At 35.0% G+C, this 17762-nt stretch overlaps 1 protein-coding gene and 1 long non-coding RNA gene across 3 annotated transcripts in view; one reads left to right on the top strand and one right to left on the bottom strand.

Annotated features, from left to right (window-relative positions):
• Positions 1-17762, bottom strand: part of ASXL2 (ASXL transcriptional regulator 2) — a 138622-nt gene that overhangs the window by 34022 nt on the left and 86838 nt on the right. For both annotated transcript variants that reach the window (XM_082356866.1, XM_082356867.1), the window contains 3 exons: positions 9402-9517; positions 5506-5635; positions 4589-4732 (listed from right to left, as the gene is read on the bottom strand). In XM_082356866.1, the coding sequence (XP_082212992.1) occupies positions 4589-4732; positions 5506-5635; positions 9402-9517 (390 nt within the window). The remainder of the gene's footprint in view (positions 1-4588; positions 4733-5505; positions 5636-9401; positions 9518-17762) is intronic.
• LOC309611905 overlaps positions 1-17762 on the top strand; it is a 348213-nt gene that overhangs the window by 248008 nt on the left and 82443 nt on the right. The gene's annotated exons all lie outside the window — the stretch shown is intronic.

The following is a 17762-nucleotide window of genomic DNA, read 5'->3' as shown; positions in this document are numbered from 1 at the left end:
GAGCTAGAGGAATCAGGCTCCCTGACTTCAGACTATACTACAAAGCTACTGTAATCAAAATTGCATGGTACTGGCACAAAAACAGAAATATAGATTAATGGAACAGGATAGAAAGTCCAGAGAGAAATCCATGCACCTATGGTCAACTAATCTATGACAAAGGAGGCAAGCATATACAACGGAGAAAAGATAGTCTCAAGGAATTCTCAAGGAATTAATCTCCAAAATATACAAACAGCTCATGCAGCTCTATGTCAAAAAAACAAACAACTCAATCAAAAAATGGGCACAAGATCTAAATAGACAGTTCTCCAAAGAAGGCATACAGATGGCCAAAAAACACATGAAAAGATGCTCAACATCACTAATTATCAGAGAAATGCAAATCAAAACTACAATGAGGTATCACCTCACACCAGGCAGAATGGCCATCATCAAAGAGTCTACAAACAACAAATACTGGAGAGGGTGTGGAGAAAACGGAACCCTTCTACACTGTTGGTGGGAATATAAATTGGTACAACTACCATGGAGAACAGTATGGAGGTTCCTTAAAAAACTTAAAAACTACTATATGACCCAGCAATTGCACTCCTGGGCACATATCTGGAAAAAAAAATCATAACCTGAAGGGATACATGCCATCTTAATGTTCACTGCAGCACTATTTACAACAGCCAAGACATGGAAGCAACCTAAATGTCCATCAACAGAGGAATGGATAAAGAAGACGTCGTACATATATACAATGGAATATTACTCAGCCATAAAAAAGAATGAAATAATGCAATTTGCAGCAACATGGATGGACCTAGAGATTATCATACTAAGTGAAGTAAGTCAGAAACACAAAGACAAATATTATATGATATCACTCATATGTGGAATATAATTTTAAAAAAATACAAATGAACTTATTTACAAAACAGAAGCAGACTTATAGATATAGAAAACAAACTTATGGTTACCAAAGGGGAAATGTGGCGGGGAGGGATAAATCAGGAGCTTTGGATGAACACATGCACACTACTATATAAGACAGATAACCAACAAGGACCTACTGTATAGCACTGGGAACTCTACCCAATATTCTGTGATAATCTATATGAGAAAAGAATCTAAAAAAGAATGAATGTATGTATACGTATAACTGAATCACTTTGCTGTATACCTGAAACTAACACAAAGTTGTAAATCAACTATACTCCAATAAAAATTTTTTTTTAAATTAATTATTTATTTTGGCTGCACTGAGCAGCATGTGGGGTCTTAGTCCCCCAACCAGGAATGGAATCTGAGCCCCGTGCAGGGGAAGGGCAGATTCTTAACCACTGGACCGCCAGGGAAATCCCTCCAATAAAAATTAAAAAAAAAAAAAAAAAAAAAGTTGAGGCAAGCCAAAAAAAATTTTTTACTCATTAAAAAAAAGGGAAACAAACAAAAAAAAATCAGGACAAAGATCAACAAAAAAATAAGATCGTAGAAACAAGTCCAAATAGATTAACAATCACAATAAATATCAATGGATAAAATTCACCAAAGAAAAAAGATTTATATATTGAATTGAAAATAAAGAAAATTCAGCAAGCTATATGTTGTGTAAAGAGATATACCTAAAGTACAAGGACATAGAAATGAACAAAGTAAAAATGTAACAGGCAAAAACTAACCATAGGAAAACTGGTGCACCTCTAGTAATATCAAACGAAAGACACTTTAAGTAAAACACTTGATCAGTGATTGACAAGGTAAAAAAAAGGGGGGGTTCAATCCACCAGGAACATTTTAAACTTGAAAATATCTAATATTAGGTAGCTTCAAAATATGTGATATGAAAACTGACAGAACAACAGGGAGAAGTGAACAAAGCCACCATTAGGATAGGAGATTTCAACACATCTCTCTCAATTATTAATAAATCAAGCCATACCAAAAGCAGTCCAAAAAACAAGGGGGGGAAAAGGCTGAACTATTTTTCAGATAAACAAGCTTGATCCAATCAACACAGAATTCTGTGTTGAATAACTACACTACACTTATAAATTTGAAATCTTAGTAGTAATTATAACAACAATGATCAATGACAGCAGCAGTAAACACATGTATATAGGGCTTCCTAAGTGTCAGGCACTATTTTAAACACTGACATGTATTAACTCATTTATTTTTCATACAACCCTATTTGCATGAAAGAAGATGAATTTTCATTTATTTCTTGGCCATTAGGTCAAACTTAAATACACCATGCCTTCTTTTTTTATAGTTAATTTTTCCTAGTTGTGTTATGAAAGTCAGAAATTCTTGGCCCATACTTTCTTAATTTTGTAACTCCACGTTTCAAATGCAATTGAATGAAGACACTAAAATTGTGACTTTAACTGAATTTAAGTAGAATATTGGCTCTATAAGGAAGAAACTTTGTTCTGTTTATCACCACATCTCTTGGGCCCTAAACCTGTGCTTGGCATATTAGTATACCTTCTATAAGTATTTGTTGACTAAATGAATATTTTTATTTTTTCAATTTTTGGTCACGCCACACACCATGTGCGATCTTAGTTCCCCGACCAGGGATCGAACCCGTGCCCCCTGCCTTGGAAGCGTGGAGTCTTAACCACTGGAGCACCAGGAAGTCCCAATAAATGAATATTTTTAATCTTTGGCAGTGCGACTGATGCTCAAAGGGCATATTGAGTTTAAGGCAGATACTGTCTCTAAGAAAAATGTACCAATTTACAATCCCACCTACATTCAAACCAGATTTTTACAAAGAACTTGTCTGAAAACATTAATTCTATTCTCACACTTAATAGTTTGGTAGGGTCTGTTTTATATAAAAGAATGTAAAATAACTTTCCTTTAGAATTTTGTTGGCATTTCTGCACTATCGTTTGGCTTCTATGTTGCTGCTGAGATATCTGCCATCCCAATTCTTGAATCTTTATATGTGAACTACTTTTTTCTCTTTGGAATCTTCTCGTTGTCCTAGATGTTTTGAAATTTCAAAAGAATGGTCTTGGAACAGGTTTCTTTATGTTCATGTTTCTTGACAGGAATCATGTACTTTCAGTCTGGCATCTGTGGCTTTCAATTCTACAGAATTTTCTTGTATTATTTCTCTTATCATTTACCTCCCTTTCAATTTCTGTTCTTCCTTTCTGATACTCCTACTATTTAAGACATTGGACAGCCTAGATTGGTGTTCCTACTTTCTTACCTTCTCTCTCCTTTTGAATCTCTCCTTTGACCTATGTTCTGGGAAATGTCTTCACCTCTAACTTTTAGTATTTCTATTAAAATTTTTTTATTTTTGCTACCATGTTATTTAATATCCTGGTACTCTTTATTTTCTGATTTTTAAAATAGTATTCTGTTCTTTCATGGATGCAGTATCATCTTTTCTTTCTGTGGATATTACAGTTTTTAAAGTTATTTGTTTATTAAGTTTTCTCCTTCCTGAACTGTTTCTTCTGAGTCTGTATTTCAGATTCTCTCATGACGGAGGTTTTCTTCAAAGGTGATCCTTAGTAATCACAAGTAAAAGAGAGGCACTAAAAAGACTGGCTGAAAATTTTGGGTGCCTGGGTGCATCTTGTAGACTGGTGAGCTCCACAGAAGTATGATCAAGATGATCTCTTTTAGTTGGGAATCTATAAATTTGCCTGCAGATTTTTTTCTGAGGCTATTCAATTTCTTTAAGTACCAATCCCACAATCTCTTGCTGAAGCATAGGTGGGGAAGAGGAACAAAGTAATGGAAGTAGAAATATGCCTCACTACTAACATTCTGGAAACCAAGCAAGCAGGAGGATCACTATTTAGTATTTGTATTTTACTTGATTTCCCTGAGTCCAGTACATTGCCTCATTATCTGTCCTCAGCTATGTGTGGTGTCTCTGAATTTCAAGTCTATATGGTTTAATTTCACCTCAAAATAAATCTCCTGTCTCCTGCTAGGCTCAGGCATCAAACTTCTTCTTATTAACTTTCAAAGGTTTTTCTTTTCAACCCTATGCTTCATCTTTCTCTACTATGAGAAAGATATCTCAATCCTTGATATGATATCTCCAATTCATAAACCTTTCTGGTGCTCTACAGGCTTAGCTGGCTTGCTTACTACTGGCGTCTGCTCCTCAGCTCTGCGAAAGACTCCATCCAGTTTTTTTATCTTTCAAAATCTGTTGGTATTTCCTGTCCATCTGTTGTCTCCTTACTTTCTTCACCCTAATGGGTTTAATCTTTTGTATTTCCATATTCTCATTTTATAGTGGGATTTTAGAGGAAGCAGGAAAAGGGGTTCAGTTTGCCATGTTTAATTATAAGCCCTTCTACCTTTCTGTACACAGAGATAAAAGGTAAATAATGCTGGATAAAGAAACCTCTTGTCAGAAAGAGAAATAAACCACAAATGGCTGATAACAGATCTTATGCTGAAATGAAGTTTGATAGACAGGATAGGAAGAACATGAAAACAGTCAAGAGCTCAAAGGTGAACAGGAAGGAGCAATTAAGCCAAACAGTTGATGTATTTCAAACACAGAGTTGAAAATTTAAGGTGCGAGAACTGAGGTCTTTGTAAATTAACTTACTTGTGTGAAGCCTGTCAGACCTCTGGAATGACTTCTTTCCCAGGCTTAGCAAAGGATTTTCCACTTTAACTGAAGAAGAAAAGCTAGAGTTTGAGTTCTGAGGGCTGCTTGACTGTCCGTCAGATTGCTTTCCTTCCCATATTGCTAGGGGAAAAAATATATATGAAAGACGGGTGACCCTGAGGGTACAAACAGAAACTAAACAATCAATCAAATGAACAATTAAATCATTCAACGCTAACCAAAGGAGTTAGGTATGAGGCAATGTGACCCTTCAAATGTGTTCTGAGTCTGAGAATTAGGAGTCAAAAAGTAAAATAAAATCCCTTTCCTCCTCCCAGCACATTATTTGCTTCTGGTGGTAAATTTCCTTCCTAACAAAAATGCAAAGTTCTGCAAGACAGTTTAAATCTGGCCAACGCATATAATCAGCTGGCATCAAACTAAATTGTGTAATAAAATACAAAGCCTGTATCTAGACCAGTTTAAATTCAAAACAAAATAAGCAACAACAACAAAAAGTCCAAAGGCCTGTGGATATGTCCAATGGAAACCCAAATGTATCATGAATTCTTAGGAAAACCTTTTATTTTTAAAGGAGAGAACCGGTGAAGAGTTCAGTGTGAGCATCTTGGAAACATCAGCTTTATAAGGTTACTAACTAGAGGCTTCCAAATATTTAGACATATTGGAAGTTAGTCATTGATCTTATTCTAACATGTAAATCCCAATGATGTATTTTTTAACAACTGTATGATTACTCTGCATAAATTTCCCCGTTTACCCTAGAAGGATTTATACTGATGATTTGGCAGTAATTTAAATACAGTAATTTAAAAATAAAGGACATAGTATATGAATTTGGTATACAAAAATACTGGAAAAAGAAACTTTCACTGAAAAGACAGTCTGCCTACCAGGTTTGGCAGCTACAGAGTCACTGGCTGCTTTGACAGTCTTCAGAGAGAGGTGCTGGTTGGAGGAGATGGACATGCTTGGCCTGCATTGCTGCTGCTGCTGTTTCTTCTGCTGTTGCTGTTTTAGAGCCTATAAAGAGAAAACTGACTGTAAGAAACAAAACAAATCTTTAGTTTTTAGTAATAACAAAAAAATAAATGACTTTAAGTGGTAAAGAAGAGTATGCTGATTATCCAATTTCTGTGAAATCCATCAAAGTAAACAAAACTCTAAACTAAACTAATTAAACACAAGGCTTAAATGATCCTTAAGAGTTTGGATATTTTTTTTACCAATGTTCTCCTTTAAATAAATGGGAGAAATTGTCATTAACATTTTTAGAGCTTAAAAATCGCCAGTAAGCCATGGACTTCTCATACTTGTGGTAGCAGAGAATTAGATGTTTTCAATCATTCTGAAAACAGAATTCTAAGCCCTAGACCAAGAAGAGTCCTATTTGCATCAACTTTATGTAGAAATGTAAATATTTAGCTTACGTATGTTTCAGAGGTTCTGCATTTGAACAAAAGGTTGTAAATAACTACTCGAATTTGATCTCAGGTAAGAGCAGTAAGATTTGGCCCAATGACCAAATAAATCTCAGCAATTTATAGCAATGCAGTAAACTGAAGGGAAGGAAGATTGGAAAACATGGGTTCTAAGAACAGTATGATTCCTTCTGGTTATTTCAGAATATTTTAATTTCTACGATGTTCTTAGTTTAGAGAATATACTAAACTATTTAGAATGAACAGAAAGACAAATAGCTTCCCAGATTTTAATCATAAAGATATATAAAGGCTATTTTTAAACTCAATGGTTTAAAAAGAAAAAAAGACAGAAACTAAGAAAGTAAAACCACATTTCAGGAAAAAGTTGAACATCTACGACCTCATTAAAATGCCAGTTTAAGCTTTAACCTTCAAGACCATCATGTAGAAAAGTGCGGAATAGCTGCCGACTTGTCTCCCATTCCCTTTTCACAGTCTGGTTTTCTCCTTTTCACATTCACATATACCTCGGGCTATGCCATGCAAGCACAGTGGCAACCCCTGCTCTCCGTGATCTAGGCTGTCAGCGGAGAAAAGAAACCGAGAGAGTCCGGTGTCTGGCTTGCGTTCACCTACAACATTTATAAGAGGTGAGGCAGAAGCATAATGTCTAAGCTGTCAGCGGAGAAAAGAAACCGAGAGAGTCCGGTGTCTGGCTTGCGTTCACCTACGACATTTATAATAGGTGAGGCAGAAGCATAATGTCAGTGCTGTCTGATCACTGATTACAGCTTGTCTCTCATTCTTTGCAATCAGAACAGAAAATGCTTGTAAGCTTCCTGTGTGGCAGCCATTAGTATTCATTCCTTTCTATTCACAGTACCTAGGTCATTCTAAGTTAATGCAAAATTTAATAGAGCCACTTGATCTTATCTATTTCTGCTATGATCACGTAAATTCAGATATATGATGAAAACAAAATAACTTACAGCCTCTCTGTTTAAGAACTGTACTCAGTTTTCCCCTCCCTCAGTAGCTTACAAACCCTGTTCTAATTCTGTTTAAAATTTAAAAAGCAAACAACAAAAAAAACCTTCACTGGGGTAAAGGATAACTTACACTGAAATAAGTTTTCTCACCTAATAATATGAAAAACATATACTGGAGGCAAGGCCTTACTTTACATACCAACAATCTAATTTATATAATTTCTCATACTGGTATTCTTTAAAGAAAATACAGTATTTGACTCCTGAGATTACAGGAGAATAATACAGAGTAGTATATATGTCATGAATAAGCTAACAAGTTTTAATAGAATATTTGCCTTTTCTCTGTGGAAAAGAAGCATCTCATACTTCTTAAACTCTTGCAAAGAATGTGTAAAAATACAAGTGCTGCAGGATACCCAGGCAGATGGTAATTAACCTTATCAAATTTTTGGACATCTTTTAATAAAGGCACTTTTGGTTTAAGCACTTTAAGACCTACTTAATTTAAAAAATTTTATCTCATCTATCTATCTATCTATCTATCTATCTATCTATCTATCTATCTATCTTAGGCCGCACTGAGCAGCTTATGGGATCTTAGTTCCCTGACCAGGGATTGAACCTGGGTCCCAGCAGTGAAAGCGCTGAGTCCTAACCACTGGACCGCCAGAGAACTCCCTTAAAATTTTAATTAAACAGTTATGACATGAATACATTTTTACCATTTAATTCAAACATAAAGCTAAACTCTCTTTTGCCCACCACTCAGTCTTGTCCCCCAATCCTCAGAGATAACCACAGTCATCAATTTATTTTCCCTCATTGAGCTTTTTTTACACTTACATTATATGTGTGTGTTTGTGTGTATATACAGATTCATATTTCCATTAAGAATATACTATTGTTCTGGGTATGTATGTGGCTATGTGTATGTTTTTAATGAATGTTGTAACACAACTTGATTTTAATGATTAAACATTATAGTGTGGTGATGTTTCCATGTCTATGCATAGAGAAAAACTTAATTACAAGGTAAACTTTTAATCCTGTATAATTTTCTAGCATATGGATATGCCGCTGTTTATTAAGGAATTCCCATATATATATATATATATATATATATATCCACTTGCAAGTTTTTGCTATTACAAACTTTAATGCAAACATTTTTCTGTGTGTGTATGTATGTAAGTATGTATGAATACATGCATTTTTCTAAGATAAGTTCCCAAATATTCAACTACTTAGTCATGGGGGATATGCATTTAAAATTTTAATAAACATAAAATATCTCTCCAAAGTAGCTATAAGAATTTATATTCCACCAGTACACTACAAGTAGTCATTTTCCCACATACTTGACAGTGCTTGTGCTTGATGTTATAATTAAGCTGTATTATATATACTAATCTGAGGATAAAATTAGTCTGCGCCCTTAATTATTAGTCAAATTTAAATTTACTAATAATTTGCATTTCAAAAAATAGAAAGCAAGTTCTTTGAAAAGCCCAATAAAATGGTTGGCAAGTAACACTGAGAAAAGGAAGATACATCACAAACGAACAACACTGATGAACAAAAGAGAAACATAAAAAAAAATACTATGTACAACTTTATACCAATATTTGAAAATTAAGTGAAATGGAGCATTTTCTAAGAAAAGTAAATTTCCAAAATTGGCTCAAAAATCAGAAAATCAAAAGAGACCAGTGGTAGTAGATGAAATTGAAATGCTAGGAAAAGAGCTGTAAAAGTGAGATTTGCAGAACTTTCAGGGAAAAAAATCCTTTCTATGATTTTTTCCAAAAATCAGAAAAATAATAGAGGGCTATACAACTTATTTTAGATGCTAAGAACAATCCTGATTCCAAAACTGTATAAGGATAGTACAAGAAAATAACAAAATCGAAGCTAAAATCTTAAAAAAGAAAATTCCATTAACATATTAAAAATTATATAACAAACATATAGGGTTTATTCCAGAGAGCTAACAATACATTAACATTAGAAAGTCTAGCCCTGAAATTCCATATATTGGTTGACTTAAAGAGAAAGGCTACCTGATCATCTTCATAAATGCTGAAGAAACTCAACCTGAAAAATTCAATACCTACGTACACACACACACATACACACACACATACACACACCCCTCACGGCAAATTGGAAACTAATGAGGAACTTTTAAAATGTGATAAAAAGAGTATCTACCACAAACCTGTAACACAGAGGTGCATAAATTATTAAATATAAAGTGGGAAACTGCACAAAATTTCTCCCTAACATCCTTCCAAGAAATTTTCACTGACTGCCAGAATCATGCATTTTTAATGTAGGAGATTATAATTCTGATAAACAGAATAGCATGATTACCTGCTTTAGTGCCTTCTTGCTGTGCTTCTGTGACGGAGAAATGACTTTACCTGCTGGAATGGTGGGTGATGGGCAGCCTGACTGAGGAGAGGAAGGTTGTGACAGTCTAGACGATACTAGGGGGGAAAATGACAATGAAAAGTTTTGTTATCAGAGTTGATATCAAGCACCATTCCTTCCCCAATCATATGCTGCTACCTGTATTAAGAACTGTGACCAAACACTTTTGGGAAGGATCTTCTTTTTGGAGTTCTACTGCAAACAGCCTCCCTTTTCAGTTTATTTCCTCAGAAAGCTCTAGTGAAGGATGATAGGATGGGGAAGGGATGGATGTTAGTATTCATTACTTTTCATTCTTTAATTTTTCAATAGAATTGACTGAAGAAGCAGGAAGTAGAATATAAACCATGAGTCATCAACTGAGATAAAACTTAGAAAAGATGCTAGAGCCCGTTGAACAGTATCTATGTTCTTAAGGTAAATCTAATAACAACATGATATTGTGGAAGAGCCCTGGGTTGATAGAATGGGTTCCAGTTTTCCCTATCTTTAAAATGGAAGGCAATAAGGCCATTCCACCTCAAACACTACCATAGCTTTAATTTTTATATTCCTTCAACTCTTACATCAATAGTTTTAGGTCTACCCATGTGAAAAGGTACTTTAGGATTTCTCTGATGGAATCAGTGTAGGTTTGCACAGGATGTAACCACTCTCTACTTCATCACCAGCTGTTTTATACCTCATCAGAGCTTAGCCAAACCTTAGTATTACGTGAATGAGGGTTTTCCCTTCAAGGGCCTATACCTCTTATAATAAATAGCAATTAGATCTTTATGTTCTATAAAGTTCAACAGTGTATTATTTATGATACGAGATAACAAAGAAATTGCTGATTCAGACCCCTTAATAATAAAAATAATAATCACTACTGCTAGTGATGACTCTGAAAGAATCCATGTTTACTAATGCCTTATTTCAAAGTAGCTGGACTGAAAGGGCCTGGATAGCAAAATGGCATCTCATGGTATGGCTAACGAGTCTTAAGATACCATATAAAGTATGCTGGCAGGTAGCTACCTGACATAAGAATGTAGAAGCATGGTTCACTGGAATACATAAGCTTTGGAATATGGCATTTCAATGGACTCTTAGATGTCCTAAGAAAGGAATGCACAGTAGACAACATTTAAAGAGGACAACAGTAGACAATGTTAAGAAGAAGACCTATCATAGTTAGCTTTAGCTTTGTATCCCAACCCTTATAATAAGGTTATATATGGGAAAGAACTGACATACAGTAAGCGTGGCGTTAAAAAAAAAAATTCACCGTAATATACAAAAAATGGAGTTGGATAATTCTTGAGATGGTTAAGCAACAAAAAGAAACCATATCCTTAGTGCACTTAGATGTTGACCAATTTTTTAAAATAACAGTTTCACTGAGATATAACTTATATGCCATACAATTCACCTAAAGTGCACAATTCAATGGCTTTTAATATATTTGCAAAGTTGTGTAACCATCATCACTATCAATTTTCATCACCCACTAAAAAAACCCTGTACTGGTTAGCTGTCACTCCTCTTTCCCCTAACCCACTCCCCTAGTCCAAGGTAATCACCAATCTATTTTTTGTCCCTATGCACTTGCCTATTCTGGACATTTCATATAGATGGTATCATACAATATGTGCTGTTTTGTGAATGGCTTTTTTAACTTAGCATGTTTTAAAGATTCACCTCTGTTAGAGCATGTATCAATACTTTATTCCTTTTTATCATCAAATAATATTCTATTGTATGTATACGCCACATTTTGTTATTCATTAGCTGATTTGACATTTGAGTTGCTCAAAAGGACATTTGAGTTGCTTCCACTTTTTGCCATTACGAACACTCGTTAGCAGAATTTTGTGTTGGACATATGTTTTCAATTCTCCTGGGTTCATACCTAAAAGTGAAATTGCTGTTTTTTTCAGTAACTCTATGTTTAAACTCTTTGAGGAAGTGCTAAACTGATTTCCAAGATGGCTGAACCATTTTTTACAATTCCACCAGAAATGTATGAGGGTTCTAATTTCTCCACATCCTTGTCAACATTTGATATTGTCTGTCTTTTTGACTTGACCAATGTTTTTAAAGGGACATTATGAAAATAAAGCTAAAAACTATTAATATTTAACTATATTTATTTTCTTTTTAATGGTGTGCAGAAATCTGAGATTATTCATGTCCTCACCTGTCCCAATAACTGTCTGAAAATAAACAGAAAACAAACGACCAAGCCAAAATGACCCCATTAAAGAACATAAGAATTCTACTTTGTAGCCTGGAAAAGAGACAATAAAGCTATCTGTAATTACCAGGGCAAACTGTTTGGAATGTTTCCCTTTACGGCAAAAGCCCTTTCTAACAAATGAATCCATAAACATATCTCAAAGCCAACTGAAATAAATCAAGAAAATTCCAGGACCCACCAATGAGGAACACCTCCCAGTACTTAATGCCAAGTACTGGTCTCATAACTTTAATGAAACAAACTTTACTCTAACTTTTAAATATTAAGGGTTCAAAACTACGAACAGCAAATAAGATTTAAACACATGTTGAGAAACTCATCTCTTTTAGTTTCTTTTAGTGTCTACAAGACACATAACTTTATTAGAGCAACCATGAATTAAACATCATCTATGTGCCTAATGCTGCGCTAGGTTCATTTGAACAGAATTTCACTGAACTCTTGTAACTACCCTCTATGATGGGTACAACTTCTCTCTCTACCCCCACCCAATCTCCTCCAATTCTACCCTCTGAGATAACTAAATAATATAGTTGGGATGGCATCCTTGCTGACATTTTTCTATGCCAAAAAAAAAAAAAGAAAGAAAAAATTTCAAGGATATACATTTATAAATAAATAAATATACACATCTGCATATTGTGATGGTATTATCTAAATTTTCCCTATCTGGAAATTTAATTAGCCTGACAAAGGACACAGCTAGTAAGGAGTACAACCAAGATTTGGACTCTGTATAGTTTCAGAATGAGTGAGTACTTGTAGTGAGCTAAGTGGTGGCCACCAAAAGTCATGTCCATGTCCCAACCCCCAGAACGTGGAAATGTTACATTATTTGGAAAAGGAGTCTTGGCAGATTTAATTAAGGATTTTGCGATAAGGAGATCATCCTGGATTATTCCAGTGGGCCTTAAATCAAATGACAAGTGACCTTAGACACAAGACAGGCACAGAGGAGAAGGCCATGTGGACAGAGGCAGAGACTGGAGGATATGGCCATAGGGAAAGTATGTCAGCAACCACCAGAAGCTAGAAAATACACAGAACAGACTTCTTCTCCCTTAGAGTGTCTGCAGGGAGTACAGCCCTGCTGACACCTTGACTTGCGACTTCTGGCGTCTAGAACTGTGAGAAAATAAATAAATTTATGTTGTTTTAAGGCTCCTGGTTTGTGGTAATCTGTTACAGCAGCCTTAGAAAAGTAATACAGCACTTAAAACTGATTTTATTTTTTTAAGTATCAACTCATAGATGTTTACATATTTGAAATGTTTACATCATTAGCAATTATTAAAAATTTGGCACTCAAACTGTGCACTTTTGGGGTAGTGGGAGTTCCTTCAAGTTGTAAACCATCTCTGGGACATGGCCCCAGCAGTATCCAACCACTTTCTTGCTATCTGGCACAGAAAGAGTCCTAGGCAAATCTTGCATAATTTTTTTGCCCAGACTTGGAGCACCCCCTTCTCCAAGGAGACCTGATACCTTTTTATTGAAAATGGTATTAAAACACTGCACTTGATGCTACTCAGTTACCAATGGTTCTAGAACTTTTCAGTGACTGGAACAAAAAAAAAAAGAAATTTTTTCAAAAGAAAAAATTTTTTAAATTCATGCAAAAGATAACAAATCAGAATTTATGATTACTGCATTGTCACTTAACTTTTCTGATTTTATATTTCTATCGCTTTTCTTCCCAGATAATCCTGGTTTCTAATAACATTACTGTAACTATTAACTTGTTTTCTATTATAGATTTAATTTCAAAGAAATCATATCAATATAATTACTGAAAAGAAGACTACTGAAGGCAGTTTAAGATTTCTCTGAGTCTGGTCTCCTACACCTAAGACATATCCTACAGTAACTTACCTATGTCATTATGTTCAAATTTGACATATACTTGAGTTTGCTTTAAGTTGTTTGATATTTCTAGAAAGTGCATTTTAAATTTTTAATTGGTTTAATTATGTAAAGCTATAAAACAAGTTACTTTCATATAAGTCTAGCTCCCTCCCCTGTCTACACCACTTTATTACATCCTTTCCCTTAAAGGAAATAATTTATATTAGTTTTTATCCTTCCATTGTTTTTTATTTGCATTTTTGTTTTGCTGAAAACACAGAATGCACGCGCGCGTGCGTGTGTGTGTGTATTTTAATATGTTAACTCACTTCTTTAAGCAAAAAAAACCATGTACTAGAAATTGTCCATACCCTTGATTTTTAAAATATAATCAATATAATATATCCTGGGGAAGAGAACAGACAGAACATAAGAGATCTTCCTTTTAACACCTGCATGAGATTCCACTGGCAGATGTACCATAATTTCTTCAGCTGGACTCTTATGAATATTTTGGTAATTTCTAGTCTTTTGCTCTTATTACTACAATGTCTTAACCATCGGTTTCTAAGGTGTTGTACCAAGAACAAAACCATCACTATCTAAAAATCTGTTAGAATGCAAATTACTAGATCCCAGCCCAGATCTACTGAACCAGAAACTCTGAAGGTGGGGCCCAGGAATCTGCATCATAATAAGCTCTCCAGGTGATTCTGATGCATGTTCAACTATAGTATATACTGAGAAACAGTTTTCCAAAGTGGTTGTACCGATTTATACTCCTACCAGCAATATATGAGAGTTCCAACATAATTTACCACATTAACAGAATAAAGGAAAAAAATATATCTACTGAAATAGTAGATGAAGGAAAAGCAACTGATAAAATTCAACATCTGTTCATTATAAAATCTCTTAGACTACAAATAGAAAGGAACTAACTTCATCTAATAAAGAGTGTCTACAATAACCTATTATAGTCAACATCATTCTTAAAATGGCATAATATTCAAAACTTTACGTTATAAATATAGAGAATGAAAAGGATGATTGATGTTACCACTCCTATGTCACTCTTTACTGGCAGCCCTAGCCAGTATAACATGGCAAAAAAATAAAACTGCCACTACTCATAAATCACACGTTTGTATATGTGGACAATCCTAAGAATAAACCTATATATAAACCATTAGATTAGAAAATAATTTAGAAATGTTGCTGGATACAATATCAATGTTGGGAGAGGCAATCCACCACGGGCCCTCAGTGTTGCTCCAAGTACTTGCTGGGTATGGCAAGAATGCAAGTCCCTGAATGCTGTATTTACAGTCAGCAACTCTGAGAGAAGGCAGTTAACTCTTCCCAAAGTAGGCTTGCTTCCACTTACTATTTAAAAGCCCTGAAAGGAGACACAGAGTTGGCCAACAGGCACATGGAAAGATGCTCAACATGACTAATCATCAGAGATATGCAAATCAAAACCATAATGAGATATCACCTCTCACTTGTCAGAACAGCTATCATCAAAAAGACAACAAATAACAAGGGCTGGCGAGGATGGGGAGAAAAGGGAACCCTCATGTACTGTTGGTGGGAATGTAAATTGGTGCAGCCACTATGGAAAAAACAGAACAAAGATTCCTCAAAAAATTAAAAATAGAACTACCACATGATCCAGCAGTTCCACTCCTGGGTATTTATCCAAACAAAACAAAAATGTAATCAGGAAAGATATATGCACCCCTATGTTCACTGCAGCATTATTTATAACAGCCAAGATATGGAAGCAATCTAAGTGCCCACCAACAGATGAATGGATAAAGAAGATGTGCTATGTATGTATGCATGTACATACAAACACACAGCACATGCACACACACACACACACAACGTGGCACATTACTCAGCAATAAAAAAGAATGAAATCTTGTCACCATGTGTGGCAACAATGATGGATCCAGAGAGCATATTATACTAAATGAAGCCAGAATAACAAAGACAAATACTGTATGATTTCACTTATATGTGGAACCTAAAAAACAAAACAAATGAACAACCAAAACTAAACAGAAACAGAATGGGAACTCTTTGGCAGTCCAATGGTTAGGACTTGGCACTTTCACTGCCATGGCCCAAGTTCAATCCCTGGTCAGGGAACTAAGATCCTGTAAGCTGTGCATTGTGGCCAAAAAAAACCCCAAACAAACCCAGAAACAGACCCACAGATATGGAGAACAAACAGGTGGCTGCCAGAGGGGAGAATGGTGGTGAGGGGAAGAAAGAAACAGGTGAGGCAGATTAAGAGGTACAAACTTTGTTACCAAATAAATGAGCCACAGGCATGTAATGTATCCTACCCTATGGGGAATATAGTCAATAATGGTGTAATATCTTTGTGTGGTGACAGAGGACAACTCGACTTATCATGGTTATCATTCTGAAATATAGAAATACGGAATCACTATGTTTTGTACCAGGAACTGACACAGTGTTGTAGGTCAACTATACTTCAAAAACAAACTCATAGAAAAAATGATCAGATTTGTGATTACCAGAGGTGGGGAGGTTGTGGGGACTGATGAAGGTACAAACTTCCAGTTAGAAGATAAATAAGTACTAGGGATGTAATGTACAACATGATAAATACAATTAATACCACTGTATGTTATATATGAAAGTTAAGAAAGTACACCCTAAAAGTTCTCATCACAAGGAAAAAAATTTTTTTTTAATTTCTTTAATTTTGTATCTATTTCAATACATGAGATGATGGATGTTCACTAAACTTACTGTGGTCATCATTTCATGACATATGTGAGTCAAATCATTATGCTGTACACCTTAAACTTATACAATGTTGTATGTCAATTGTATCTCAATAAAAATGGAGGGGAGGAAGGGAGGGAGAGAGGGAGGGAGGGAAGGAGGAATTGAACTCCTCAACCTCAGTGTTCCTTGGCTAAGATACAAACCGACAGCATGAGTAGCATGCACCTGGGCCCATTATCTCATCAACCATGGAAGACTTGGAGATAAAGAGGAACCAACACAACAAATATGCCATGTTCATACTGCTTGCTATGCTGTAATAAAGTCCTTTTTCTCTGACCCAGGAGTCTTGCATCTTCTGTCAACATGCATGAACCAATATAAAGCTAACTTGTTAGCTTACAAAAAGGACAGAATCCTAGACCCTTCACAGACATTGACAATCAATTTATAAAAATTAACTATATGTATTTTTTTGTTTTTTTGCCCACATCACACAGCTTGTGGGATCTTAGTTCCCCGACCAGAAACTGAACCCATGCCCTCTGCAGTGGAAGTGTGGCGTCCTAACCACTGGACCGCCAGGGAAGTCCTTGTATGTATTTTTATGTATTAGCAATAAGCAATCATGAAATGAAAAAATTTTAAATCCATTTATAATAGAATAAAAAATGTCAAAGAATAAATCTAATAAAAGATGTACAAGACCTCTACAAAGAAAATTATATATTAATGAAAGAAGACTGCAGAAAATGCAGTAATATCACTTTCATAGATTGAAAGGCTTAATGTAAACATGCAACAGAGCCCAGACTGACATACAGTTTTAATGCAATCCCGATCAAAATCCTAGCAGGTTAATGGGAGCGGGGGCATGTGAAAACTGACTAGCTGATTCTAAAATTTACATGGAAATGAGATGAGCCAAAAGAACCAAAAAATCTTGAAAAACAAAGAGTTTAAAACTCTTTGGTTCTGCAAATAAACTAACTGCTTAAACAACACTTCTCAAGATTATATCCTGAACTACTAGTCCTCCAATGTGGACGGCACAACAGAGTCAAAAGCACTCATTTAAGAACTTATTTAGTACCTGATTAGAAATAAAAATGCTTGCTTTCATATAAACATACAGACATAACAAAAGGTTAACAAGTTCTGATCAAAAGCACTCATTATTTGATTTAAAAAACCAAAAATGTCACACACAAAAACCAAACAGCAACCTAGTAGAGAGATCTTTTTAAACTCAAATTTAAGTGTTTTCAGAAAAATATTTGAAACAAATTTTAGAACTGAGGCTTATTAAAGCCAGTTTTACACAGTTTACTGGAAGTAGTTTCAGGCTGTTGGATACATATGTACCATCCCCTGAGTATAAGATCAGAAGGTACCATTTTTCAGATATATTATAGCATTGGGAATTTTCCATTTCAACAAATGAT

The sequence above is a fragment of the Balaenoptera borealis genome, assembly GCF_965194805.1.
Source record: "Balaenoptera borealis genome assembly, chromosome: 15".
Taxonomy (NCBI): domain Eukaryota; kingdom Metazoa; phylum Chordata; class Mammalia; order Artiodactyla; family Balaenopteridae; genus Balaenoptera; species Balaenoptera borealis.
This window is presented reverse-complemented; position numbering and strand designations above follow the sequence as displayed.